At 34.2% G+C, this 27,977-nt stretch overlaps 2 protein-coding genes and 1 long non-coding RNA gene across 3 annotated transcripts in view; 2 read left to right on the forward strand and 1 right to left on the reverse strand.

Annotated features, from left to right (window-relative positions):
- LOC128172383 (multiple epidermal growth factor-like domains protein 10) overlaps positions 1-26,138 on the forward strand; it is a 32,865-nt gene extending 6,727 nt beyond the window's left edge. Inside the window, exons 3-18 of the mRNA XM_052838177.1 lie at positions 697-957; positions 10,048-10,182; positions 13,196-13,333; positions 13,505-13,636; positions 14,497-14,634; positions 14,807-14,938; positions 15,890-16,027; positions 16,200-16,331; positions 17,268-17,405; positions 17,583-17,714; positions 19,365-19,502; positions 19,684-19,821; positions 19,977-20,108; positions 22,221-22,358; positions 22,501-22,632; positions 24,254-26,138. Coding sequence (XP_052694137.1) covers positions 697-957; positions 10,048-10,182; positions 13,196-13,333; positions 13,505-13,636; positions 14,497-14,634; positions 14,807-14,938; positions 15,890-16,027; positions 16,200-16,331; positions 17,268-17,405; positions 17,583-17,714; positions 19,365-19,502; positions 19,684-19,821; positions 19,977-20,108; positions 22,221-22,358; positions 22,501-22,632; positions 24,254-24,399 — 2,300 coding nt within the window. The 3' untranslated portion in view covers positions 24,400-26,138. The remainder of the gene's footprint in view (positions 1-696; positions 958-10,047; positions 10,183-13,195; positions 13,334-13,504; positions 13,637-14,496; positions 14,635-14,806; positions 14,939-15,889; positions 16,028-16,199; positions 16,332-17,267; positions 17,406-17,582; positions 17,715-19,364; positions 19,503-19,683; positions 19,822-19,976; positions 20,109-22,220; positions 22,359-22,500; positions 22,633-24,253) is intronic.
- On the reverse strand, positions 6,445-9,809 carry LOC128172384 (uncharacterized). The gene is made up of 2 exons (XM_052838178.1): positions 9,668-9,809; positions 6,445-9,301 (listed from the first exon to the last, which is right to left on the reverse strand). The coding sequence occupies exon 2, from the start codon at positions 9,212-9,214 to the stop codon at positions 6,719-6,721; it is 2,496 nt and encodes an 831-aa protein (XP_052694138.1). The 5' UTR covers positions 9,215-9,301; positions 9,668-9,809; the 3' UTR covers positions 6,445-6,718.
- A 21-nt stretch (positions 26,139-26,159) lies between the features above and the next one.
- Positions 26,160-27,306, forward strand: LOC128172514 (uncharacterized). Its single transcript, XR_008242280.1, has 3 exons — positions 26,160-26,225; positions 26,407-26,749; positions 27,019-27,306. It is a non-coding gene; the product is annotated as an uncharacterized LOC128172514 (long non-coding RNA).
- The last annotated feature ends 671 nt before the right edge of the window (positions 27,307-27,977 follow it).

Consider the following 27,977-nt stretch of genomic DNA (forward strand, 5'->3'; position numbering starts at 1 on the left):
GACGTCAGATTTCTATTGCCTGGTAACTAGATTGGTATCATATCTGTATTTCATCTCGAACATTAGCAAAACTTGATCAAAAGTTAGTCGCAAATAGCAAATTGAACATATTTAGTTTGAATTATTTTATCATTAATTGTAGGTCTACGGACACTTGGAAAGTACATTTGTCGATGTTTAAGTTTTTTAATCTCCGATTTCATGCCTGTGCCGGGTATCTCGACCACTGACTTGTTTGGCTACCGTTGTAAACAAAATATTAAACTTTTTTTAAAAATATTACTTTCTGTAGTTACTTGTTGGGGTATCTTTAATGTTGACTAGTGTTGTTGGAAAAATACCAGATAAAATGTTCAAAATACGGTATCATGATTTTGTTTATATATAGAAATGGTTCAATATTACGTAACAATTTTTTTTTTGGAAAATAGTTTAGCCCCCACCATTGAATTTGATATTATAATAAATGATGGTGGTGTTGTTATTTTAAACGACAAATATATGAAATACATGTATACATATGTACTCCATGTAAGTGTGCGTTAAACTATATAACTATTTTAATCGATAGGTGCATGGAGAATGTGTAATATGTTGCGCCTGTAGTGCAGTTAATTTTTAGCAATGTTTTAGTTGATATTGTAAAAAAGAATCATAGAAACTTGTTTTTCACTGGATCGATAACGTGATTTACAGATTCCGCGTTTCGGGCGTACATAGCAAAGGGTTTACTTGGATTTTCTGTGTATGTCTCCAATACCACGGATAGATCACAGGGAACGTTGTGTTTTAAGGACGATAACTTCACAATAAAGACAATGCCTCCTGTCTTCACAACAGACTGTTTTGTCCATGGACAATATGTCATCTACTACAACGAGAGACTACCAGGAGTTGTCTACCCTGACGGTTATTATAGTTCTGTTGCCAGTTTTCTGTGTGAAGTAGAAGTGTATGGTAAGCGGTTTTTTTTTTATAATTCTGATAACCTTTGAAATTTGTTTCATGTGTGGTAACATATTTACATTTTTTTTTCAAAATATAGAACACTAAAACAGTGTGCATACCTTGTGGATTTAATTATTAAAGTTACAGTGTTGTTGATTGAAATAAATCTATTAAATTCTACCCAGTCATTTAAAGTGTCTATTTTAACTTCCTCCCTTTTAAAATAAAACAAAAAACAGTAAGTTGTTTTGAGTAGCAATATATGTTTTCAATACCACGGATAGATCACAGGGGATGTTGTGTTTCAAGGACAATAATTTCACGATAAATACAATACCTTCTGTCTTCACAACAAACTGTATAGTAATAATTTACTTGGATTATCCGTGTATGTCTACAATACCACGGATGATCACAGGGGAAGCTGTGTTTCAAGGACAATAATTTCACATTGAACACAATACTTTCTGTCTTCACAAGAAACTGTATATTTCACTGACAATATGTCATCTATTACAACGAGAGACTACCGGGAGTTATCTACCCTGACGGCTATCCTAGTTATGTAAGGAGTAACCTCTGTGAAGTAGAGATGTATGGTTAGTGTTCTTTAGAATTTTAACAACCTTTGAAAAATGTTGTAATATTGTATATATTTGGTCACATATTTACCTTTATTGCCAAAACATAACAGAAAAAAACTAGTGTGTAGACCCTGCGGAATAAATCAGTTATGAGACTATCAAATCTTTTTCAATTATTTAAAGTGTCGATTATTTCTAGGAAGCCCCCCCCCCCCCTTTAAAAATGAGTAGCAGTTGAAATTTACACCCCGAGAAAACCATTGTTAACCGACGAGAATGCATTTTTCATTTTATTATACTGAATGCCTTAATTTTATAGAAAAAAATATTGTCTTAATATAAAAATGACGTGGATATTACGACGAACCCTATGCACATTATTTACAAGAATTCGTTGTGTAACAATGTACCCGTTGCCAAATGTTTTGCTAACGCTGAGTGTAATAGAGCGGATCATCAACTGCGTCTTAATCAATCAGATTTTGGGTTTATAACATGAAAGTATTGTAATAAAATTTGTTATTTGGTGTTGTAGATTGTTAAACTCTGAGGTCAGGATTCTTTAGTACGAGAGACGAAGTTGTATGCTACTCATGTAGTGGATATGCATTGATTGTTCTAGCATCACTGCATTATCGGAATGTCTGTACATTGTGTCATAAATTTCAATTACAGTAGAATACATTTTAAGGTTGATGACATCGTCTCTGGTCAAGGATTTTTGGTCCTAACGGCTTGATGAGGGTGGACCTTATTACTGGTCTATCCCAAACACACATCACCAGTGTGTCGTGGTTTTTTAATATGTTATACATTTACTACTAGCTAGCAAAGAAAATGAAGACAATAGTGCGATATACTTTTTACTCATACTTAATTATACTTTTCTTAAGTTATACATGTATGTTTTATGTCATTATTTAAACGTATAGTTAAACGTACCTAGTGCTGTCAAGTACATTGAGATGCTTTCTGTTAAACAGTTGTCCGAACCGTTAGGTATACATATGTGTACCGTGCATCACTGACATAAAATGTCTTAAGTGATTTTTTTACAGGGTTAATTTACCAAAACCAAAACAGTTTAACCAATTGATCCCCTTCTTGTTTTCTCACAAGTCTAAAAGTCACTTTAAAGTTATCTTACAAGTATCTTTACCAATCCAGAGATATACATCTATACTTATTGTTCATGTAAAAAAAAAAAAAGAATGATACGCAGTTACACCTTATGACCATTGCAAGAGATATTATTTAATTTGTTTAGCGTTTTTTAAAAGGTGCCCAGCAACAGGGTTTTAGGCATGTAACTGTTTCCTTATAAATGTTGCAATGTTGCGATATGTTTCTCATTGAATTGGTTTGGTCCTACCGGTATATTCTCTTGTCATGTCATATAACGCATGGTACTTAGTTAATATTTAACGTCATCGCAAGGAATGTACTTTATAAAAGTAAGCATTAGTGTGCAATGTTCGAGGTTTTATTGCATCCAAACCCCCGGAGAGGGTGAAAAACTACAAACAAACAATACAAAATGTAAACAGTATCTCAATATAAAACATACACAATAAAAATATGACAAAAGTGGGCTTCCATAGTTTTGAATTTTGACAAATCTCAGAGCTATTCGATCGAAATATTTTACACAAGTTCATAAACGGACATTAAAATAGTTTATCCCTATCATGTTTATAAATGTATTAAAAATGCAATTATCAATCAATTGTTGTATACAAAATTAACGAACAAAACAAAGGCAGGTAAAAACGCGCCAAATACTCGATGACTCTATATGACAGTTAAAAATTATATATATGAGTAGGAAACGAGTGTTATCCATTGGTTACACATCGTAATAAATGAAAAGGCACAAAACTTACTTCATAGGTGGCTTTAAAGATAGTAAAATATGCTGGGTTCTGGAACCCACGAGGTTGGCACTGATGCCTTAGATCACCCGGAATACAGTTAATAAAAATGAAAAGTAAAACCCAACAAAACCGGAAAGAATAATTCCGGGACACTACACTCCCCTCCTGATTTTACAAAAAATCACCTCAATGAAATAATTCAAAACAAACTGACAACTAACAAGGCATTTCATATAAGGTGATGAGAAAATAATCATTCTTATTCATCAAACTCAAAAATGAAAACACACAAGAGCAGTTTTATGTACAAATGTTAATTCAATCAGTGATCAACGGCACAAGTTCATGAACGGGACGAACGTAAGTGACCACTTTCTCTCCTCTACACAAACGGACCTCCACTTCTCGCACTCTTCCATCAGCTCCCGGAAAAGTCTGTTTGACCATGGCAGTCGGCCATGAGTTGCGTCCAGAATCGTACTCGCGTAACAGAACGATGTCACCTGTCTTTAGGTTAGGTTGGTCCGTCGCCCACTTTCTTCTGGTCTGAAGTCCCGTCAGGTACTCTTTCTGCCACTTTTTCCAGAATTCATCAGCCATCACCTGGACTCTCTGCCACTGTGACTTGTATATGTCTTTGATACCAAACTGAGGAATGTCATCTGGTGGTGTTCCAACCTTTTGGGTCAAAAGACTGGATGGCGCTAATATGGATGGGTCATCAGGATCTGTGGATATTGCAGCAATTGGTCTGGAGTTCATGACAGCGCTGATTTCGGCCATGAGGGTAACAAGCACTTCATGAGTAAGATCTTTGATGTACTTTTGGCTCAGCAAGATCCCATCTAGAATCCTTCGTGCGATTCCGATCATCCGCTCCCACACGCCTCCGAAATGGGAAGCATGTGGTGGGTTAAAAATCCAAACACAGCCGCTTTCCGCTAAGAAGTTCTTGATGGAGGCATCTTCGGTCACAACATTCTTCATGCCCAACTCTTTGACTCCACCGATAAAATTGGTGCCACGATCTGATCTGAAGATCTTGACTGGTCCTCGAATGGCGATAAAGCGCCTCATTGCATTGATAAAACTTGAGGTGCTGAGTTCCTCCGAGATTTCAATGTGGACCGCCCTGCTGGTTAAGCACGTGAAAAGTACAGCCCATCTTTTCTGCGTTACATGACTTCCTCTGGTTTTGCGTGCGGTTATGCTCCAAGGGCCGAATACATCTACTCCGACGTAGGTAAAAGGGGGTCCAGGACTTAAACGGTCTTCAGGAAGTTCGGCCATTTTAGGAGAGCAGAATGTACCACGCAGTCTCTTGCAGATGACACATTTCCCCAGAAGACTGTTGATTAACCTTTTCTCTCCTACGATCCAGAATCCCATGCTGTGAAGTTTCCCTCCAGTGAGGCGTCGACCTTGATGAAAGACCTGTTCATGACAATGTAGAGCTAATAAGTTTGCTAAATGACTTCCTTTCGGTATCAAAATAGGGCAAGTTTCAATCTGTCGAAGTGATTTGGTTCCACGCCTCAATCTTCCTCCAACTCTGAGAAGTCCTCGAGAGTCTAAAAACGGTGACAAGGCCAAGATAGCGTTTCCTTTCTTAATTTCTCTCCCCTCCATAAGGCTCTCAACTTCCTCCAGGAAGAATTCTCTCTGGGCTGCCTTGATAATGAATTCTTCTGCTCTTTTGTAAGCTTCAGCACTCTTTGGGACTGAACAATGGTGCCATCCCACGCAGCTACTAGACTTGTTAAAGGACTGAGCAAGGTGCTGCAGTCGCGCAATAGCTCTGACCAGTCCGATCCAAGAGGAGAAATTCTTAAATCGCTCACACCAGGGGTGGTATACCTCATCCTTACAAGCAGTATGCAAGGTCTTCACAATAGGTCTCACCTCCTTATCTTGTTCCACATCAACCAATGGGAATCTGTCAGTGGGATTTCCTGATTCACTGGGAATATACTTTTCATCTTTTGTGTTCCTAAGGAAATGGGGTCCACATAACCATCTGCTTTCTTGAAGGTTCTGAGGCTTGATTGACCTGGTGGCAATGTCCGCGGGGTTCTGATCTGTAGGACAATATTTCCACTCATGACAAGATGTCGCCTGACGTATTTTCTCTACTCTATTTCCCACATAAATGTAGAATCGTCTGCTTTCGTTGTTGATATACCCGAGTACTACCTTGCTATCTGAATACAGGGTCGTGGCAGCTATTTCAACATCTAGGTTGTTCAAAATCGTAAGTTTCAGTTGAGATGCTAACACAGCTGCACACAATTCCAGACGTGGAATTGTGTGCCCATGTATAGGTGCAACCTTTGCCATTGCCTGGACAAATCCCACATGAAGGGTGCCGTCTGCCTTGAAAGTCTTCATATACGCCACTGCACCAATTGCCTTTTGTGATGCATCGGCAAATATGTGTAGTTCTCTGCGCGAGACTTCTGCACTATTGATATACGCATAAGCCCTTGGTATTGCTATATCCTCTAACGCTGGCAATGACTCTCGCCACTCACACCATAGAGAGTACTGGTCCTCAGGGAGAGGGTCATCCCAGTCCAATTTCTCAGCCATCAAGTCCCGTAGTATCATTTTTCCTTTGACTATAACAGGTGCAAGGAATCCAATTGGGTCATAAAGGCTATTAATAGTTGCAAGTACTCCCCTTTTTGTATACGGATGAAGAGTACGCGACACTTGGAATGTAAACATGTCTGTGGACACATTCCAGCTCACACCAAGGGTCCGTTGAAGGGGGGTTTCATCTAAATCTAGGTTCAGATCCTTGAGTTCTTTGGCTAGGTCATCCGTTGGAAATGCACTGCATACCTTTGGGTCATTGGAGGCAAGTTTATGCAGCCTGATGTTCCCTTCCTCCTTAAGAGTTTTCTGTGTTTTTGAGAGTAAGTTGATCGCTTCTTCGACTGTATCTACAGATAAAAGCCCATCGTCAACATAAAAGTTTCTGCACACAAATTGCCTGACATCTTCATCGGCGTTTCTTACAGTTCTTCGTAGTCCCAAGGTAGCTACCGCTGGGGATGCACTATTCCCAAAGACATGTCTCTTCATCCTGTACTCTGTAAGTTCTTTCTCTGTATCGTTGTCTTTGTGCCAAAAGAATCGTAAGTAGTTTCTGTGACATGCTGGAACAGAAAAACGGTAAAACATCTGTTCTACGTCTGCTGTCACTGCTACCTGGAACTGGCGAAACCTTAACAGGATTCCAAGTAGACTATTAACCAAGTCTGGTCCGGTCAAGAGAATGCTGTTGAGACTGAGTCCTTGAATCTGTGCCTATGAATCAAACACGCATCTGACGCTTCCTTTCTTGGGGTGGTAAACTGCAAAAAGAGGCAGGTACCAGTGTTCTTCCTCTGGAGAAGAAAGTGGTGGCGCAATCTCAGCATGACCATTATCCAGGATCTTGCCCATGAATTCCACGACATGCCGTTTTTTGTCTGGGTCCTTTTGAAGTCCTCTAGTAAGTAGATTTGCCCTGTGAAGTGCATGAATTCTATTGCTCGGAAGGAGCCGTCTGTTTTCTCTAAATGGAAGTGGTGCACACCAACATCCTTCAGAATCTCTTTCAAAACCTTGCTCCATGATGTCAACGAACTTCTTATCCTCTATGGAGAGGCCTGGTGAGTCGTCATGCTTCGTCTTAGCAAATATGTCTGTTTCCTTCAATTGGAATGAATTTTCGCAAGTTTCCATGAGAGACGTACGTCCATTGGTCCTAGTATATGTCTTGCACACTGACAAGGATTCCTGAGAATGTGAGGCCCCATAGCATACCTCACCAATCACTACCCACCCTAGGTGTAGTCTTTGAGCAAATGGAGAGTCGGAGTCTCCCAGTCTTTGGTCTAAAATGTGGTGGGCAGGCAACAAATCTCTGCCAACCAGCAATGTTATCTCTGCGTCCTGATCTAAGGGGGGTATTTCCTCCTCAATGTCCCTCATGTGTCTGTAAGACCTTGCGACCTCTGGTGTCGGAATCTCATCACGGTTGTTTGGGATATAGTTGCATTCCATCAATGATGGAAGACGAAGACTAGATTTTCCGTCCAAAGATGAGATAATGAATCCTGCCGTTCTCCTTCCAGTTTGGGTAGACAGCCCCGAACATGAGGTAAGCTCGTACTGGACGTCCGGACCTTCCACGCCAAAGAAGTTGAAGAAACAACTGTTTGCTAAAGATCGATTGCTCTGTTCGTCAATTATCGCATACGTTCGTAGCACCTTGTTTGGGTTGTTTGCGTGGTGAATGTTGACCAAGAGTGTCTTAGCACAGGATTTGCTAGTTTTATGCACGTTTCCGCAAATTTGTGTACATACGGCCTTTACCTGGCTATCAGTTTCAGTGTCGCTTGCGCGTTTCTCGACATGCAGGGCAGTGGCATGTCCTGGCTCCTTGCAGATGTTACACTTCATTCTTTTCTGACAGTCTTTGGCCAGATGTTTCTCTTCACAGCATTTAAAACAAATTCCCTTTGATCGAAGGAATTCTCTTCTCTCTTGAACAGTTTTCTTTTGGAAGGCACGACAAGAGTTCAGTGAATGGCCAGTCTCATGTAAGGGACACAGTTGCGTGTGTTCCGTCTTGTCCATGGGCCTTGAAGCATTTGTGTCAGTTTTCCTTGTAGCGACAGATGATGCACCTGTTGGCTTTCGTCGACTTCCATCAACTTTGGCGTTCTCAATCACATTGTCATAGTAAAAGGATGGATCATTTTTCATTCGTGCCGTGTCACGGAGAAATTTACAGAAAACATGGAAGGGTGGAAAGGTCATGTAGTGACTTTCTTTAAAACTGTTTGCATGCCTGGTCCACTTCTCTTGGATTTGGTAAGGAAGTTTTGACACGATGGGGTTCACTCCACTTGATGAGTCGAAGTATGCGAAAAGCGAAGAGAGGTGTGGAATTTCCTTTGCTGCTTCTATTTCTGACACAATGTCCACGAGGTCGTATAATCGTTTGTTGTCTTTAATACTGAGTCTCGGGAAGGCTGAAAGTTTGTTTTTTAAGGCTGCCTCAATCATTTCCGGCCTACCGTATCTGTCCTCCAGGCGTTCCCATAGTCGGGCTAAAGCGATATCCGGATTCACACTGGCGGTCCTTATGCTTTGTGCATATCTCGCTGATTCTGGTCCCAACCACTTATTCAATAGTTCTATCTCTTCCAAAGATGTTAAGTTCAGTTCACTCACAATGTTTTTAAAACTTGTTTTCCATCCTGTGAAGTATTCTGGGCGGTCGTCAAATTTTGTGAGTCGACACCACAATAAATCTTTCTTTGCAAGGAACTTAGACACTTCATTAATATGTCCATTGCTCGAGTCTTGTTTTGGGACGAATGCCGGCGCCATAGGAGACAGTGTAATGTTGTTTGGTACGACACTATGTTCCTTTTTCTCTGATCCAGTCTTCAACTCTGACTGCTGTTGTACAAACTCCTCGACTCTCTCCTGAGCAACTTGCCGAAGGTTTTGGTATTCTTTATCTGTAAAATTCTCATCAGGTACTTCATCTAAACCTTCTAGACTGTTCATTTCAATCTGTGCTTCCTCCATCTCTCTTTTGCACTGAAGTACCTTAAGGTCTCGGTCAAGTATGGCTTTTTGTCTTTCCATTTCATATTCTTGTTGTAGATATTTTTCCCGCACTTTTGCCGCTTCTAGTTTGGCCCGGTGTCTGGCTAGCTCTGAAGCTATGGAGGAAGACCTTCTTCCTGAAGACATGGCTGAAGGTGGACTTATCTGGCTGATGTTTGTCGTTGAACCTTCCATTCAATTAATCACTAGCTCGGCTATGAATTTTTCACTGTGCAATGTTCGAGGTTTTATTGCATCCAAACCCCCGGAGAGGGTGAAAAACTACAAACAAACAATACAAAATGTAAACAGTATCTCAATATAAAACATACACAATAAAAATATGACAAAAGTGGGCTTCCATAGTTTTGAATTTTGACAAATCTCAGAGCTATTCGATCGAAATATTTTACACAAGTTCATAAACGGACATTAAAATAGTTTATCCCTATCATGTTTATAAATGTATTAAAAATGCAATTATCAATCAATTGTTGTATACAAAATTAACGAACAAAACAAAGGCAGGTAAAAACGCGCCAAATACTCGATGACTCTATATGACAGTTAAAAATTATATATATGAGTAGGAAACGAGTGTTATCCATTGGTTACACATCGTAATAAATGAAAAGGCACAAAACTTACTTCATAGGTGGCTTTAAAGATAGTAAAATATGCTGGGTTCTGGAACCCACGAGGTTGGCACTGATGCCTTAGATCACCCGGAATACAGTTAATAAAAATGAAAAGTAAAACCCAACAAAACCGGAAAGAATAATTCCGGGACACTACAATTAGCATAAATGTTGTCGAGCAAGAGGAGTTTACATGTCAAATTATTTTGTTCTAAATTGTGCAATGTTGCAATATGTTCCTGGTTTAATTAAATATTGTCTTGATGAACTTTCGTACATACCAATAAACACATTCATGTAAAATTACGCCTCTTGCATCTTATTTCCTAGAGAATATATTAAAAAAAAACGAAAACAAAAATCGTGTAATAAATAACTTTAAATGTGCAGGATGTCCAGTAACAGGGTTTTACGGATCTAACTGCTCCATTCCCTGTCCTGATGTCAACTGTCAGTACTGTCACATAGAGACCGGCTATAGCCAGTGTTGTAAACCTGGATACCTAGGCCATCACTGTGAATTAGGTAAGGGATTATTTCAATAGACCAACATTATTAACTATACGTTTGCATGTGTGTATCTTGCTCGTTACGTATTGACTACAATTACAAAGCATTAATAGAACTTCTCAAACATTAGGATACTTATTAGTATCCTAAAGTAGTAATGCAAAATATGCAATGTGCATGTATCAACCTGTATTACTTTGTAAAATGAAATTATGTATGATAAAAATATATACTAAGCATACATCTATATCTTTATGATTAAAATAAACCCCGAACTATTCAATTCTTTTATCTTAGAACCAAGTCGATTAAAATTAAATAATTTGTTTGCTGATTAGTTTCTGTATTGAGCTTTTAACGTTTTACAACTGTTCAAACGAGTATTAAAAGTGTGTAGTTAGTGAATTTGTTTGCTACAGCAAAAGGCAAATGTCCCGGACAGGCTTTAGCGAATTTACGGCTATAGTGAATTCTATACATGTCCCAGTAAAGTCCCTATATAAAACAAAAAAGAATTGTCGTTTTTAACGAACACAGTATTGCGAATATACGGCTGTAACGAAAAAAACGTACGACCTCGCTGGTGATATCTTAACGCATTTTTTAATCAAAGTACTGAAGTACTGACGGGAGTTGATTTTATCGATTATCATTTATTTAAAAATCAGCGATATGTGATTTTGCATGTCAAGTAGTATCAGTAATCGAAATATTTCTGAGAAATTGTATTGATCCAGGCAAGATTGAACTCTAGTTTTGTTCAACCAAACGCTCGATTGTCTCCGATTATCTCCGACAAGCAAGAGAGACTCACTGTTTTGTCGGATATTAACGGAGACAACCGAGCGTCTGGTTGAACAAGATTAGTACATTGTTTGGACCATTTAAAATCTTACTTTTTTCATGGTATCAATAAATAGGTTTTCTTGAAAAACAATGCTTCAGAATAAATTGCATCGAATTTATCGATTATTTTCAGGAATTAAGTTTTGTCAGCAGTATTGATTTGTGCTTAGGTCCAAACACTGTTTCTCTTTTGGTTTGCCCGAGTAAGTGCATAGAAGAGTTGATTAAAATCAACTCCCCAAAATTATTTCTGAAACGATTATTGCACATTTAAAATTTCATTAAAGTGCATGGAATTAAACGACTTGTCAACTGTTCTAATGTTTATAAAATGAAGTGCATACATAATATATGAAACAAATTACAATCAGATTTTGAAAAAAAAATGTAACGAAGTAAAAAAGTTAGGACTGCAAAACAGAATACCGATATTCTGTTTTTTTTTGCAGTGCTTGGATAAAAAAATATCGTAGTGCGATACATTCTTTTTATTAACGGTAAACCAGTTTAATTAATTGGGCTCGGAATTTTATTACAGGCTTGGGATTCCAAAATTCTGATTTAATTTGAAAATAACTGTTGCATTTGTAATCGTTCCATGCATGTATAGATGATATCAGAAATATTAGATATTAACATCTAGAATTGAATGAAATCTAACAATATGGATATAAACAGTGCTAAACAGACAACCTGTACTTCAACTTCAACTTTAACTATTGCTCATTTTTTGGTATTTGTAAAGATGTTCAAGCAATGGAACCTTTTAATTACATTAATATCAAAATGTAATTTATATATAAACTAAGAAAAAATCAGGATTTACAGAAATATTATTATTGATGTATTTGTTTTTTATTACTTCAATAATTTGTCATGAAATTTATTTCTTTTTAAAGTTTGCATAAACATTATTTTTTTTATTAAAAGGACATTATTTTTCCAATTTATCTTTTCTTTTGACGACTAGAAGTTAATGATATAAAACTCTTAGACTTCAATTAAGCGTTCATACATTTCTGCTGACATTACATTTTTTAATGTTTGCACAGAATAATATTGTTTGTGCACATTTTTTGAAATAAAATGTCTACAATGTTATGGTATTGGATTTTCGAACATCATTTTTGGATATAAAAAAAAGTTTATATGGAATACATGTAGTAGATTTGGGAGATGCATTAACAAAAAAAAAAATACAAAAAGGAGAATATGATAGAATAGGATTAACACACGAAAGAACAGTATTCATGCACGTTTCGATATCACATTACACGACACGAAAGGATAAATGATGATCATGATAAACCTGCAATAGTGTTAACAGATCTTCAGGATTAATCTAGTGATTGTAAAATTTGATACAGAATACGTACGAATCAAGATATACTCAGAATTTCTTGTAATTAACAATTGCCAAGTTGCTATACCTCGATGCATCATTTATAGAATACGTATAAATGAGGAGTGAAATTTATTAACCAAGATTGTGTTTAAATGATCAATACATTATCTGTTTTGTTAGCATTGTTTTCATTTACCAAAACCCCAGTTGGTCGCCGCAAACATTTTAGTCCGAAATATCAAATCACACGGAACATCTATAAAACCTATATCAATCAATCGTGATACTGTGACTGTTGTTGCCGTTGAAGCGTGAATGTTGAATCAATATAGTTTGTTGGGTCGGGAAGGATTTGTATATGTTTCATGTGTACGTATGACCGACCGACATTTGATTACAACTTAGAGGTCTTGATGACTTTTGGCATATCAAATCTAATACAGCTGCCAAAAATATGTTTATGTTGCGAATCTGAAAACATTTACACTATTTAGATCCAAACAATGTAAGATTACTGCCATATAAAAATCACTATAATATCAATAATAATTTTATAATGTAATAGAAACTTCTTGTGAGTGCACATTGAAATTGATTTCGATTTTGTTTTGTTATTTTTCTATTGTTTTTTTTTTTGTTTTTTTTTTGTTGGGTGGGGGGGAGGAGGGGGTATTGTGGACGGGGGGTTGGTGTGTCTCATAGATATACATCTACATCATGCATTGGTTAATGGCCGTTGCACTACAGTCATTGAATCATGCAGTCGAAATTGGCAAATCAAGTACCATGTCTTTCTTAAATATGAGCCATATATTCATTAAATTATATTTGTTTCAGTGTGTTCCTCAGGATCCTATGGTGCTGCATGCAATGCGACATGTGGAAACTGTCATGACGTAAACGAGTGTGACCATGTTACTGGGACATGTTTAACTGGATGTAGTGCTGGTTATATGGGAAATTTATGTAAAACACGTACGTAGATATGTAACTAGATTGTTTACAACATAAACATGCACATGAACGTATACATAGGCATACGATTAAAGAAATTTATGCTAACACCTTGGGTGATTTCTTGAAAAGAATAAAATTAAAGAATTTCAAAAAAAGTACAGAGAATTTGTTTCTTTTTTTAAATTCCAGCTTGTCCTTCTGGGATCTTTGGGCAAAACTGTTCGGAGATATGCAAGGACACCTGTACAGGATGTAATAATGTCAATGGTTTGTGTGACTTTGGATGTATCCCTGGTTGGACGGGTGACCTCTGCAATAAAGGTATTGGTGATATTTAGCAGTGGAAATTGTTTAATAAGGTTATGTATTATTCAACCTCAACATTACATGCAACTATAGTTTTTTGTTTTGTTTGTGATATATCCGCATGTAATGAAGGATGATCACTTATCAATATAAACATTGAGAAATAATCTAAAAACAAAATTTAAGCTACACAGACATAGTAATATTGATTTATGCGTTCCTATTTATTTCGATATTTTTTTTTTGTAAATTTCATTATTCAAGTTTGCATACTATTTTTTTTTATAGATTATAAAATGAATTTTCTAATATATTTTCCTTTGCAACTAGAAGCAAATGTTAACACGATATTAGATTATGTATTTAGCATACTCATTTTCGAGTATATTCATTCCTGCTGACATAACTTATGGCACATTGTATACTGGTTTCCATTTCTTTAAAAAAAAGTGTATGAAGTATAACACTGAGTATTTTCGGTATCTTTTGAGTTTGTTTTGATTGGGGTCTTTTTTTCTTTCAAAATATCTGAAATTTTTCACTTTCTAATCTACAATTTTCATCAGTGTTTTACATTGTGTGACCGTCTTTATGATCCACATCATGCATTGTTTCATGGCCGTTCAAGACACTCATTAAACCATGCTGTTGAAACTGGCATATGAAGTTACATGCTTCTCTTAAGAAACATCCATATACACAGGATGAATCTCTGCCATCAGGTCATTTGAATGGTGACTGAAACGTTACTAAAATGTGACTGAATGGCATATGTGTGCCATTCAGTCAACTCTCCAGACCATTCAGTTATCATTCAGTTGACTGAATGGCAAAGATTCATCCTGTGGTATTCCTTATTTTTATATTTGTTTCAGTGTGTCCATCAGGATCCTATGGTGCTGCATGCAATTTAACGTGTGGAAACTGTCATGACGTAAACGAGTGTGACCATGTTACTGGGGCATGTTTAACTGGATGCAGTGCTGGTTTCATTGGAGATTATTGTAAAGCAAGTACGTAGATATGTAAGCTGATAAGTTACAACATGAACATGCACATGTACGCATACATGGGCACACGATTAAAGGAATTTATACTAACACCTTGGGTGGTGTTTTTTTTAAAGAATATAGTTAAAGAACTGTAAGAAAAGTAGAGAGATTTGTTTCTTTTTTTAAAATCCAGCTTGTCTTTCTGGGTTTTTTGGACAAAACTGTTCGGAGATATGCAAAGACACCTGTACAGGATGTAATAATGTCAATGGTTTGTGTGACTCTGGATGTATCCCTGGTTGGACGGGTGACCTCTGCAATAAAGGTATTTGTAATTTTTAGCAGTGGAAATTGTTCAGTAAGGATACGTATTCTTCAACCTCAACCTTAACTATAGTTCTTTGTTTTATCTGTAATACATTTGCATTTTATCATTTTGTCAATATCAACATGTAATTGGGAAATAAACTAAAAACAAAATTTAAGCTATACAGATAAATCAATTCTGATATATGAGTTCTTTTTTCGATATTTTTTTGTAAATTCCATTATTAAAGTTTGCATATGTTTTTAGGTAAAAATTATAAAGTGGGTTTTCTAATATTTGTTTCCTTTGCAACTAGAAGTCAATGCTATCAACATATTATATTATGTATTTAGCATACTCATTTTTGAGTACATTCATTCGTGCTGACATTACTAATGACACAATGTTTACTGGTTTCAATTTCTCTAAAAAGATGTGTTTGAAGAATAACACTGAGTATTTTTTTTGTATTTGTGTTTAGCCTTGTCTTTTTTTTAAAATTATATTTGGGGTTTTTTTTTGGGGGGGGGTATCTTTTTTTTTTTTTTACAAAATTCGAAATGTCTGAAATGTTATGCTCTCTAATCTAAAATTTTCATCAGTATTTCTTTTTATTTATATATAAAAATGTATATAGAAAAGGCGATTTAGTTGCTGCAATAACAAAGATGAAGATACATAAAAGGGAAGGAATATAAATATGTATATAGAAAAACAGATTTAGTTGCCGCAAAAAAAAAAAAAAAATAAATAAAAAAATAAAAAATAAATAAAAATAAAATGGGAATAAAGACTACGATCTGTAGAGATATGAGATAGTTTACATTGTGTGACCGTCTTTATGATCTACATCATGTATTGTTTCATGACCGTTTCAAAGACACTCGTTAAACCATGCAGTGGAAACTGGCAAATCAAGATACATGCTTCTCTTAAATAGCATCCATATATTCTTTATATTTATTTCAGTGTGTCCCTTAGGATCCTATGGTGCTGCATGCCATTTTACGTGTGGATACTGTCGTGACGTAAACCAGTGTGACCATGTTACTGGGACATGTTTAACTGGATGTAGTGCTGGTTATATGGGAGATTTATGTAAAACACGTACGTAGATATGTAAATAGATAGTTTACAACATAAACATGCACATTAACGTATACATAGGTATACGGTTAAAGAAATTTATACTAACACCTTGGGTGATTTATTGAAAAGAATATAATTAAAAAAATTTCAAGAAAAGTACAGAAAATTTGTTTCTTTTTTTAAATTCCAGCTTGTCCGTCTGGGTTCTTTGGACAAAACTGTTCGGAGATATGCAAGGACACCTGTACAGGATGTAATAATGTCAATGGTTTGTGTGACTTTGGATGTATCCCTGGTTGGACGGGTGACCTCTGCAATAAAGGTATTTGTAATTTTTAGCAGTGGAAATTGTTCAGTAAGGATACGTCTTCTTCAACCTCAACCTTAACTACAGTTCTTTGTTTTATCTGTAATACATTTGCATTTTATCATTTTGTCAATATCAACATGTAATTGGGAAACAAACTAAAAACAAAATTTAAGCTATACTGACATATCAATACTTATATATGTGTTCTTTTTTTCGACAACTTTTTGTAAATTCAATTATTAAAGTTTGCATATATTTTTTGGTAAAAATTATAAAGTGGGTTATTTAATATTTTTTCATTTGCAACTATAAGTCAATGCTATCAAAATATTTGATTTTGAATTTAGCATACTCATTTTTAAGTACATTCATTCGTGCTGACATTACTAATGGCACATTGTCTTCTGGTTTCAATTTCTCTAAAAACGAAGTGGGTGTGGAGAATACCACTGAGTATTTTTTTGTATTTTCGTTTAGTCTTGTCTTTTTTTTAAATTATATTTGGGTTTTTTCGGGGGGGGGGAGGGGGGTATCTTTTTTTCTTACAAAATTCAAAATATCTGAAATTTTATGCTTTCTAATCTTCAACTTTCAACAGTTTTCTTTTTATTTATATATAAAGATGTATATAGAAATAAACACGATTCAGTTGCTGCAATAACAAAGATGAAGATACATAAAAGGGAAGGAATATAAAGATGTATATAGAAAAAAAGAAAAGATTTAGTTGCCGCAAAAACAAAAAGAAAGATAAATAAAATGGGAATAAAGACTACGATCTGTAGAGATATGAGATAGTTTACATTGTGTGACCGTCTTTATGATCTACATCATGCATTGTTTCATTACCGTTTCAAAGACACTCGTTAAACCATGCAGTGGGAACTGGTAAATCAAGTTACATGCTTCTCTTAAATAGCATCCATATATTCTTTATATTTATTTCAGTGTGTCCCTCAGGATCCTATGGTGCTGCATGCAATTTTACGTGTGGATACTGTCGTGAAGTAAACCAGTGTGACCATGTTACTGGGACATGTTTAACTGGATGTAGTGCTGGTTATATGGGCGATTTATGTAAAACACGTACGTAGATATGTCACCAGATAGTTTACAACATAAACATGCATATGCACGTTTACATTGGTATAGGATTAAAGATATTGATAACGACACAATTTATGATTTTTTAAAAGTACATAATTAAAGAACATTAAGATACAAAATGTAGATACAGTAAGCTTGTTTCTTTTCAAAATCCAGCTTGTCCTTCTGGATTCTTTGGGCAAAACTGTTCGGAGATATGCAAAGACACCTGTACAGGATGTAATAATGTCAATGGTTCGTGTGACTCTGGATGTATCCCTGGTTGGACGGGTGACCTCTGCAATAAAGGTATGGGTGATTTTTAGTAGTGGAAACTGTTCAGTAAGGAAACATCTTCTTCAACATCAACCTTAGCCATTGCTCTTTTTATTTTATTTGTAATATATCCGCATGCCATGAAGCATGATCATTTTATTGATATCAACATGTAATTAGGAAATAAACAAAAAACAAAATTCAAGATATACAGAAATATTGATACTGATATATGAGTTCTTTATTATTATTATGATTTCTCGTCAATTCCATTGTTGAAGTTTGCATATACATATTTTTTTTAAATTAAAAAATGAGTTTTCTAATTTCATTCCAATTGACGACTAAAGGCCAATTCTATCAAAATATTAGATTTTGGTTTGAGCATACTGATTTTCGAGGACATTCATTTCATCTGATATTTCTCATGGCAGCTTATTTACCGCGGTTTACAATTTCTTCAAAAAATGTGTTTGAAGAATACAACTAAGTTTTTTGTGATTCTTTTGCTTAGTTTTAGGGTTTTTTTTTTCATTTTTTCTTCAATATCACATGTAGGCTATTTAATCTACAAATTTTATCATTTTTTTCTCATTTAAAAAGGAGTATAAAGAATAAAAGATCTGTGCTGTGTTAACAAAAATAAAGATACATAAAAGAGAAAGATAAAACTGTAGAGATATGAGATAATTTACATTGTGTAAGCTTCTTAGTATATCTTTTTGTCTAAAGAACCCTCTGGTTTCCTTTTTTGCACATGCTATTTATGCTATTTAGGATAGCTCAGCGCTTTTTGTCGTTAGACTTTCTGTTTTGATGCATCGAATAACTGTTGTCTATGAGCAGAAATATACATCTTCTAAAATGATAAGGGGAACAGTTTAATGGGTTTACGTAAATAATTGCACGTGCTTTTGTGAATTTAATGCACATGCTATTGTGAATCTAATGTGCGGGGCTTAATTACATCAATGCAGGGGTTGCTACGCAGTGATGAAGAACAACAATACGTATACAGAAGCTGAAATGTAGAACAAGTTAGCTATACGTATTTTAATTACATGATGAACAACTCTTTCAAAATATGAATGTGTCCATGCTTTTGCTCTAATAATCGCAAAGTTAGCATCTTGTTAATGCCTGTACAAGTCTTTTAAATTGGAGGCGTATTTTGATTAATCATAAGACTTCCAATTCCTTATATACTCCAAATCAACTTTAAGGCATCAATAAAGACTGTTTACATGTAATTATAATCAGGATTAATAGTATGATTAAAGCAATGTTTATAAAACAAAGCATTTTCTCAGCAAGTTTGTGCACTATTGAAATTTTAACTAGGGTGAATATTTGACTTTATCCTACATTAATAGTTATATCGGGTTTCTTGAATAAAACTTGACACCAATTCCTGAAAAAAACCCCATAATAATCAAAATAGAGTCCGGATCTTTTTTGCTATTGTCTGTCCCTGGAAATTTCATGTTTTTATCACTTTTTTCTCTACTTTTACAATATTCATTTTTGCGATATTTCATGTTTCTATCAAATAGGAAAATATACTGTATAAAAATCGTTTCTCCGGCAAGGTATCGGTAAAAAAAATTGTCTGTGCCAGTTCAACTAAACGCAAATTATGAGAGGTCAATGTAATTTGCATCACATGCTTTTCAACCGTTTCAGAATGTGTAAAAGGATCGTATGGCACTCGCTGTAATGAAACATGTGGAAACTGCCGCGATGTAAACGAGTGTTCAAATTTCAATGGAACTTGTTTGACCGGATGTGATGCTGGTTTTGAAGGAAACTTATGTAGAACAAGTAAGCATGCAATGTCAAAGTAAACGCTGAAGTAGCTGAAGAACACTTCTTAGTTTGAATTACACGATCTGGTAAATGATAAATGCATTTGCGTGTTTCTTATGATATATTATATACATGTAAAATTTTTATACGTTATCATCAATATTTATAAAACAATTCATTAATGTAATTAAAAAAGGCTGTGCCAGCGGTTTATACGGCGTTGATTGCAAAGACAGTTGTGGAAACTGTCGTAATATTGACCAATGCTTTCATACAAACGGAACATGCTTAACTGGATGTGCTGATGGTTACCAGGGGGACTTGTGTAAAACACGTGAGTACAATTACATGTATGCATAAATCAATATGAAACCAAACAAAGTTTATAGATGATAACGAGTAACGTTAACATAAAGAAGTTGGTGAACGTTTCAATGAACAATTATAGGTATGATCAATTACTGATTTGTTTTTTTTTTCTAACACCAGCTTGCCCACTTGGTTTTTTTGGAAAAGACTGCATTAAGAAATGCACGGAAACGTGTCTAGGGTGTATTAATGTCAATGGTTTATGTGCTGCTGGGTGTCTTCCGGGCTGGATAGGAAACTTTTGCGATAAAGGTACATTTTTTGAATTTTCTAACTGTTGATTTTATTAGGGCCCCGCAAGGATTTGCGGGTGCCCTATAGTAATCACTCTGTCCGTCCGTCCTTCTGTCCGTCCGTCTGTCACTCTTCCGTCCACAAATTTCGTGTTTTTTTCTAATAACTTTTTTATGGTTGCCCAATCAAGTTCAAATTTGGTATGGTAGTTCAGTAGGCAGAAATACATATTTTGATGCTGAGTTTGGTTCTCTATGTCTTCTGGTTTGGAGCTGGGGTGGTGGGGTAGATTCCTAACTATGCATAAGAATGAATGGGCAAAGAGAGATGACTGCTGAGAATGAATGGGCAAAGAGAGATAACTGCTGAGAATGTTACCATTGTATACATGAAAGGCTGTGCAATATTTGTCCTTTGGGATTAATTAACCTTCCACACTATTTTATTTTTTAATTATTTATTTTTTGTCTGCCTTAATGCTGTTAATATTTACAGGTAATCAGATAATAACCCCATTCTGTCATTTCTGAAATAAAATCTTATTGTAAATTTAGAAGAAAAGGATGAGAGAGCAGAACAATTCATCCCCTGGGATTAATTATCTTGCCTGCTGCAGAAAATTTAGAGGCTTATCTCTATCTGTCATATCAAGATTAAGGAACACCTTTGTCTGCACTGATGTTTGTTTTGAAGCAAATTAAACTTTCATTCCATGAACTGCACCCCTATATTTAGACCCCTCAGTTTAAAGGATGGTATTTGATAAAGAATGTATTTCATTCTAGTCCAAATATTGATATTCTGTAAAATAAAAAAAAAATATGAATAACAATAAATTAATTTTTTTTTTTTATTAGATATCAGTTTTTTTATTCTTTTTTTTTTGTTTTTAATGGATGTTTTGGTGTTGTTGTTTTTGGTTGCTATGTTTATATTAAAGGAAACTTAAGAATAGTACCTGAAAATGTTCCTTCTATAAGCCCTGATTAAATTCAATAAATGGATGAGAGCAGGATAATTAATCCCCTGAGATTAATAAGCTTACCTGTTTCAGAAAATCTAAGGTCTGTCTTTATCTGTTATATGTATTACCGTACACTTGTGTCTGCAAGTGATGTTTGTTTGAAGTTCAGGCAAAGCCTTGCATTGGTATCAATTCTTTGTTTTTTTAACACATTTTATTTCATCGCATGTTAACCCCCTTTATCCCATGGATATGACTCATTGGATATTTTATGATATCCCACAGTTGTGACTTTACAACGGGATTTGCGTAGGTATAATGAAGTAAAATAATGTGGAGTTTTCTAAACAGTGTAAACATTGCTTGTGGTGTATAAAACATGGGATAAATAGAAACTCATATGATTGGTAGTATAATATGATTTTTATCCAACTTGTGTGTTTTATCCCCTCACTAAGGCTCAAGAAAAAAACACTTTAATTGTTGGATGAAAATCATATCCAACTACAAATCATGAGATCTTGCAGTTCTTTACATCTTATGCCGGGCATTGTTAATATATAAAGAGGATGGAATTCAAAGTTTTTTTTTTCACTTTTCTATATTAATTGTCATAACGGGGCCCTTCCTGACTGGTCAGTTTTCAAGTTTTTCGCTGTCTTCAATATTTGTTTCGCTTAAGCTAAATACAACTATGCATGTAAAACATTTCCGATAGCTGCATATTGTCAGTTGCTTAAATTAATTTCAGCAATCAGCTATTTATTTCTTAATGAACAAACTTTGAGAATAAATGCTACTAAATATAAAGGTTTTTATTTATTTATTTTTTTATTTTTATTTTTTTATTCAATTATAGTTGAAACATTTCTTTACACTGTAGCACACAAGTCACAATGACGTATACAAAACTGTGTTTATTCCATTTTTATACATAACATTTTTTTAAGCACCATTCGTTTTTGTTCACTAAAATTTTGAAAATCATAAATTAAACCTTTTTTTTTTACATATGTGGTTTTTTTTACGATTTGTTGTTGGTAAATGTGTCATATCTAGAATACGAGTGTTGGTTTTTTTGGATCGTTCAAGGAACTTATAAACAATTTGAACAAAAAATTTCACATATACAACTCATGTAAATTTTAGAACAATACTCATTTCAGAGTGTCATACAGGATTTTTTGGCGTTTCATGCAAAAAGACATGCGGAAACTGTCATGATTTAAAACAATGTGACCACACTAATGGTACATGCTTAACTGGATGTGTGTCTGGTTATATGGGGGATATGTGTCAAAAACGTGAGTACAAATGTAACTATAAATCAATCATATATACTAATGTGTAAATGGACAAGTAAAAAAACAGGATACATAAAAAAGATCAAATGTAATTAGTATGTTATTACTGTCAAACAAAAATGCTTTTATTCGTTTTCTCCAGGTTGCCAACGTGGATTTTTTGGACGAGACTGCTCTGAGAAATGCATCGACACATGCAATGGATGTAATGATGTCAATGGTCTGTGTGACTATGGTTGTATACCTGGCTGGATAGGATATTTCTGCAATAAAGGTATTGATCAGAATAATACATGCCGTAGGGCAAATTACTAAAACAGGTAGTAACTGCATTCACAATGGGATCGGAAAAGAAATCCACAGCTAAATGCTGACATAACAAAATTGAAAAAAAAAACCCCACTATCCTTTTCTATATTCCATATCATGCAACATATCCTACTCCTCTATTCACTCTCGCTCTATATCCACTATACAATATTCTTTTTAGACAGATTTATCATTATATTTTTGTACATAAGAAAAAGCTACATTAAAAACCCGCATTGGCCTTTATTTTAAAATTGATTGTCAAATATTTATTTATGTGTATACGTTAAATGAATCCATGCTTAATATATTAATACTTAACGTTGTTATACGACATTATTCCATTGCAAGCATACACTTTTGTTACAAACCCCTATTGACTGTGTTCCGAAGGATAGTCACCACTTTACTCGCATTTTTGCTTTTTAAGGTTGTGTTATTTAAGTTTGAATGTTTTGTTTTTTTAAATTGATTTAACAATCATCACCCATCAATTATAATTCAGTTATAGTTCGTGTTGAAATACCACATGTAAAGTAGTTACTCTAGTGCAGACATTTTCCAATTTTATTTGGAAATGTCTTCATTTATAAGAACAGATAACATGTTGATAATAATTGACCACACTGGTATATTTGGAAGAAATTATTTGCATCAAAACACATGTTATATATCATTTACAACTTTAAAGAATATTTTTTCTCTCACAAGAACCTTTTTCCCATTATGTTCAATTGAAAAAGAGAGGTAACACAAGAAACACTAGGTACCTAATCCTACCTCTATCTATTTGGAGGTTCGTGTTCCTCTGCTTTGAATTTGTATTTTGTTTAATGGATTTTTGAGATGGTTCATGGTTTGTTATTGTCATTTTTCATTACCACTTTGGTAAACTTTTTTTTTCATTTTTGGATGTTTCCAAAAAATAGTTTTTTTTTAATTGCAGATTAATGTTAATTTATTTTAAAGATTTACCTGGAAATGTTTAAAATTTTGTAATCGAAAGTGTTTTTGGTTAAATATGGTTGCATATAATAGCATCGAGTGTCATTGGGTATTTAAATACGACGAACCAATTATATTTGCGCAGATATATCACACAGCTAAAAGGTATGATTATAACGAACATTGAAATCTCAATATCACGTAACAATAATTTAATTTGAATAGAAAATCTATTGAATAATTCTTAAAAGAATATATTTACTCCCTCAAGAACGCTTTTTCCCATTGTGTTTAAATGAAAAAGACACAAACAGTTTTGAAATGGTCCCTATAAGAAAATCTAGTTAGATTTTTATGTTATTTTAATAAATCTGTAGAATTTCTAACTTATATACGATTTTTGTGAAAATCACCATTGTAAACGTGAATTTGGTTCGTCGTTCTTAATTCAATTTATCAAAGCATTTTCCATAGCATATCATGATAATTCTATAGCAACGCATAAAATCACATAGTACATGTACATAATGACCATTGTATGCATTACGGAACATTAAACCCAAGATACTGTTTGTGTGCCATCAGGCATTGTTCCAACAATATTCTCAGTAATATCTTTATATTCCTTTTTACCGTTTAAGAATGTGACAAAGGATCGTATGGTTTTGAATGTAATGAAACATGCGGACACTGTCGTGATGTAAAACAATGCTCCAATGTCAATGGCTCTTGCTTGACTGGATGTGATGCTGGTTTTAATGGGGACTTATGTAAATCACGTGAGTAGACAAACACAAAGGCACAGACGAAACTAGCAACGTATTTATATGAACAGATTACTTTAAAAATCATACTAAAAAAAAATATGGTATTTTTTTTTGGGAATTACGCGATGCGATTACAAACGAGTAGTAAAGCCATAAACATATTTACGTTTTACTTGCGGCAAACATACATTGTAATAGCGTAAGTCAGTACTTCCGTATAAATGGAACATGCTTTACTGTATGAGACAAAATGTTATCGAAGAGAATTGTGTAACATACGTGAGTACATAGAATATCTCTGAAAGTATGCATAGATAGATAGATAGATAGATAGATAGAGAGAGAGAGAGATAGATAGATAGATTATTTATATGTTTTACACCGCATTGTTAATACTTATGTAAATTTCAAATTGTCAATAAAAAAGGAAGAAGGTGCAGAGAAATCAAGGTAAGTCGAATAGAACGGAAATTTACATGATACATGTATCTGTAGTGTTTGTTTTGGGTAATATACCTTTATCAAGGTCACAAAAACAAAACAAAATCAAACAACGTAAGTTGCACACCATTGGTTTTATCGTATTTGGATTATAACGAGTTATACTGTGTGTTTTTTTAATGTTAGATTTCAACACTTTATCAACACCACTTGTATTGCAGGGTTGAGTGATTTGACTCATTAATATCCATTCAATCTTTGTGAATGTTCTTTACGAAAAATTACGAGGAAAAAAAAACTGCTACTTGATCTAATCATAAAAAGTTTCCATGCTCTCTGCCCATGGTGTATAGTTATCGAAACTTTACGCCCACAACATATGATTTCTCTAGATTTTAATATACGAACACGCCTGGTGTAATTCAAGTTGCTTTATTGAATTCAAAGTTCGATTACTCTTATTTGTTTAATATATAAACATGAAACGATGACAAATAAAGTTATCTTCATAATAAATAAAAACGACATATTTTCTGACTATCCGGACAATGGATAGTTAATGTATCCCTCGATAGCAATTATTTTTCTCGACGTCGCCGGGTGAATTAGTTTCTGATTTGGGGAAATATAAACTATCTATCGTCCTCAAAGCAGGTAAGTACGTATATGATATAAATGAATGTTTACAATCTCTAATCCGATCTTACTTCATGTCGCTGATATACGAATCAATTTAACTTACGGTATTCATTATTTTAAGATGTTTTTGCAAACCGCACTGTATATTTCGTGTACAATTAAAAAGCAAAAAAAGGAGGAGAAGACCGTGAATGGTGCATGTAATGCGCAATGTAACAATTAACAACAGATTAGCTGATATCATTTGAATGATGGCAGTTAGTGGAAATGTATGGTAAGTGATGTTTTTCTCAGCATGATCAGATAGAAAGTGATACTTGGGAAGGAATGATATTATATGTTGATAATTAAAAGGGATTTTGAAAGATGCACGTACGCACGTATAAAATATCATTTTGAGCACTGTACAGACTATGACTAAAACGTAGGTTGTCAAAGGTAACAAAACAAAACCAAAATTGATATTTTCGGTACATATTAGACAGTGAGGATACCTATATAATGTGATATCAAATGTGACTTGTTGACAATTAAGGATGGTATTGTTTAATTGATAGTATTTGCTTTGACCCAGTCTACATCTTTTTAGCGGATTTAAGTTTACTGCGTAACTAGTGTAAATTCCCCCCAATGCATCAATTACCACTTTTACCATAGACTTCAAATTATTGTTATCTATTTTTTTTTTTTTGTCAGATGACTTTGTTGACAATAGTAGGTATTTTAACGATCTTCTGTAACAGCAATAACGAGTGTTCACATTTATGTGAATCATTTCCTTTTCTCCAAATGTTGTCTTTTGTCTTGAAAATAAAAATGTTAATATGTACTTCAATTTTGAACGGATGAAGTTAATTATTTCATGAGTGAGAAATAGTGCTATATGCAGTAATGGTCTATTCTGAAAATTATCAATTATGGATAAATGTTAATATGTACTTAAATAGTCTGAGTGACCGGAACATGAGAGAAATATATTCACTGATATAAGAACTGATATAAAAGCATAGATCGTCTGAATCGGAGGAAATATTTTTGGATCCGGATGGTAATGGCTTTTTTATTTTTACAAAAATGAAATCTTCTGATTTTATCATTAACCGTAATATATCTTAAACAAGAATCATAATTTAATCTAACCTAATTATAGGAACAGTGATCATTTCCTCTTTCTTACCTGACACATTTTGCAATTTGCCTACAGGGAGACCAGGTGTCCTATATATGTGAAGATATGACAACGTTGTTTTAAGGAATGCTAAGAAGTAATTACCATATAAAGAATAGCAAGTAAGTTACTGAGAATAATAGTGTTTCGAAAAAAGAACATTATATATAATTTACTTAGAAAAAGAGCAATACGAATAACAAATTAAATGGAACTTTTACGGCGAAAGAAAAAAAAAAAGACAATTGATATTTTTATAAATTGTGTAGTATATACCTATATTTATGTTTCTTTAAATTGTATGTGTCAGTATGTGTTTGCTTTTTGATAAGTGTACGTATGCCATGCAAGAATAACAATACCGATATATCTCTACTATGGTCTAATGCAGATGGAAAGTCCAAGGTTATAATTCCTCGACAAAGCCCAAAGAAGACTAGTTCATAAACCTCCCGAGCAGAAAGAATCATACTGACGTCATTCAAAAGTACTGAGTTCATTTAGGGACATCTAAAGAAACATATGACATGCAATCGCATTTGATATTCCGCAAATTTTAATCTAGCAGTTGTATGGTTACAAAAATGTTAACGCTACAAATAATTATGAAACTGTTTCGTATGATCCTAATAGCTATATGTTGATGAATCCTTTTAAATACTTTATTATTTTCTGCAACTTTTGCCGCAAAATAAAAGAGAAATGAAGATAGTAATACATTTTGTAAGCATATATAGCAATTGGATTGCTTAAATGAATGTAAATGTTAGTATTTGTATTTTAATTAGCGTACTTATGTTTTCCAGGCATGGATCTACCAAATTGTCCAAATCAGGTGGAAATTTCAGAGTACTCAATGACATGTTTTGTGATAAATTATATTTAAAACTGCTCTAATTTGCTCTTGTGTCTTGTGCACTCTTAACCACAACCCTTCCAATAAGACACAACCCTTTGTTTTATCTGATGGTAACTTGTTTATTAGAGATTTAAAGATATATTGAACCTATCATAATAGAGGAGGTTTTTTAGAGGGAACCAAATTTAAGATAATGTAGTTTGTTTACATTCATTGACATTACTTAAGATGTATAGCTATCTTTTATATAGTAATATGTAATTATATAATATGATTTAAAATCAGACTAACTGATCTGTCAAAAAGAAATAAGTTTTTATTAAAGGAACTTGCAATTTAACGGTAAATGCATAATAAAAACAGTTTTTATGATAAAACTGTTTTGTGATTGAACATCACTTTTCTTTTCATATTCTCTGTATTTTTGTTTTGTTTTATTGTATGATACTGTGCGTTGCTTTAATCACATTTTGTCTGTCGTCCGTCCGTCT

This window comes from Crassostrea angulata, chromosome 2 (genome assembly GCF_025612915.1).
Source record: "Crassostrea angulata isolate pt1a10 chromosome 2, ASM2561291v2, whole genome shotgun sequence".
In the NCBI taxonomy this organism is placed as follows: Eukaryota; Metazoa; Mollusca; class Bivalvia; order Ostreida; family Ostreidae; genus Magallana; species Magallana angulata.

Coding starts and splice junctions, on each gene's coding strand:
- LOC128172384 (XM_052838178.1), bottom strand. CDS start 9,214: ATGGAAGGTTCAACGACAAACATCAGCCAGATAAGTCCACCTTCAGCC.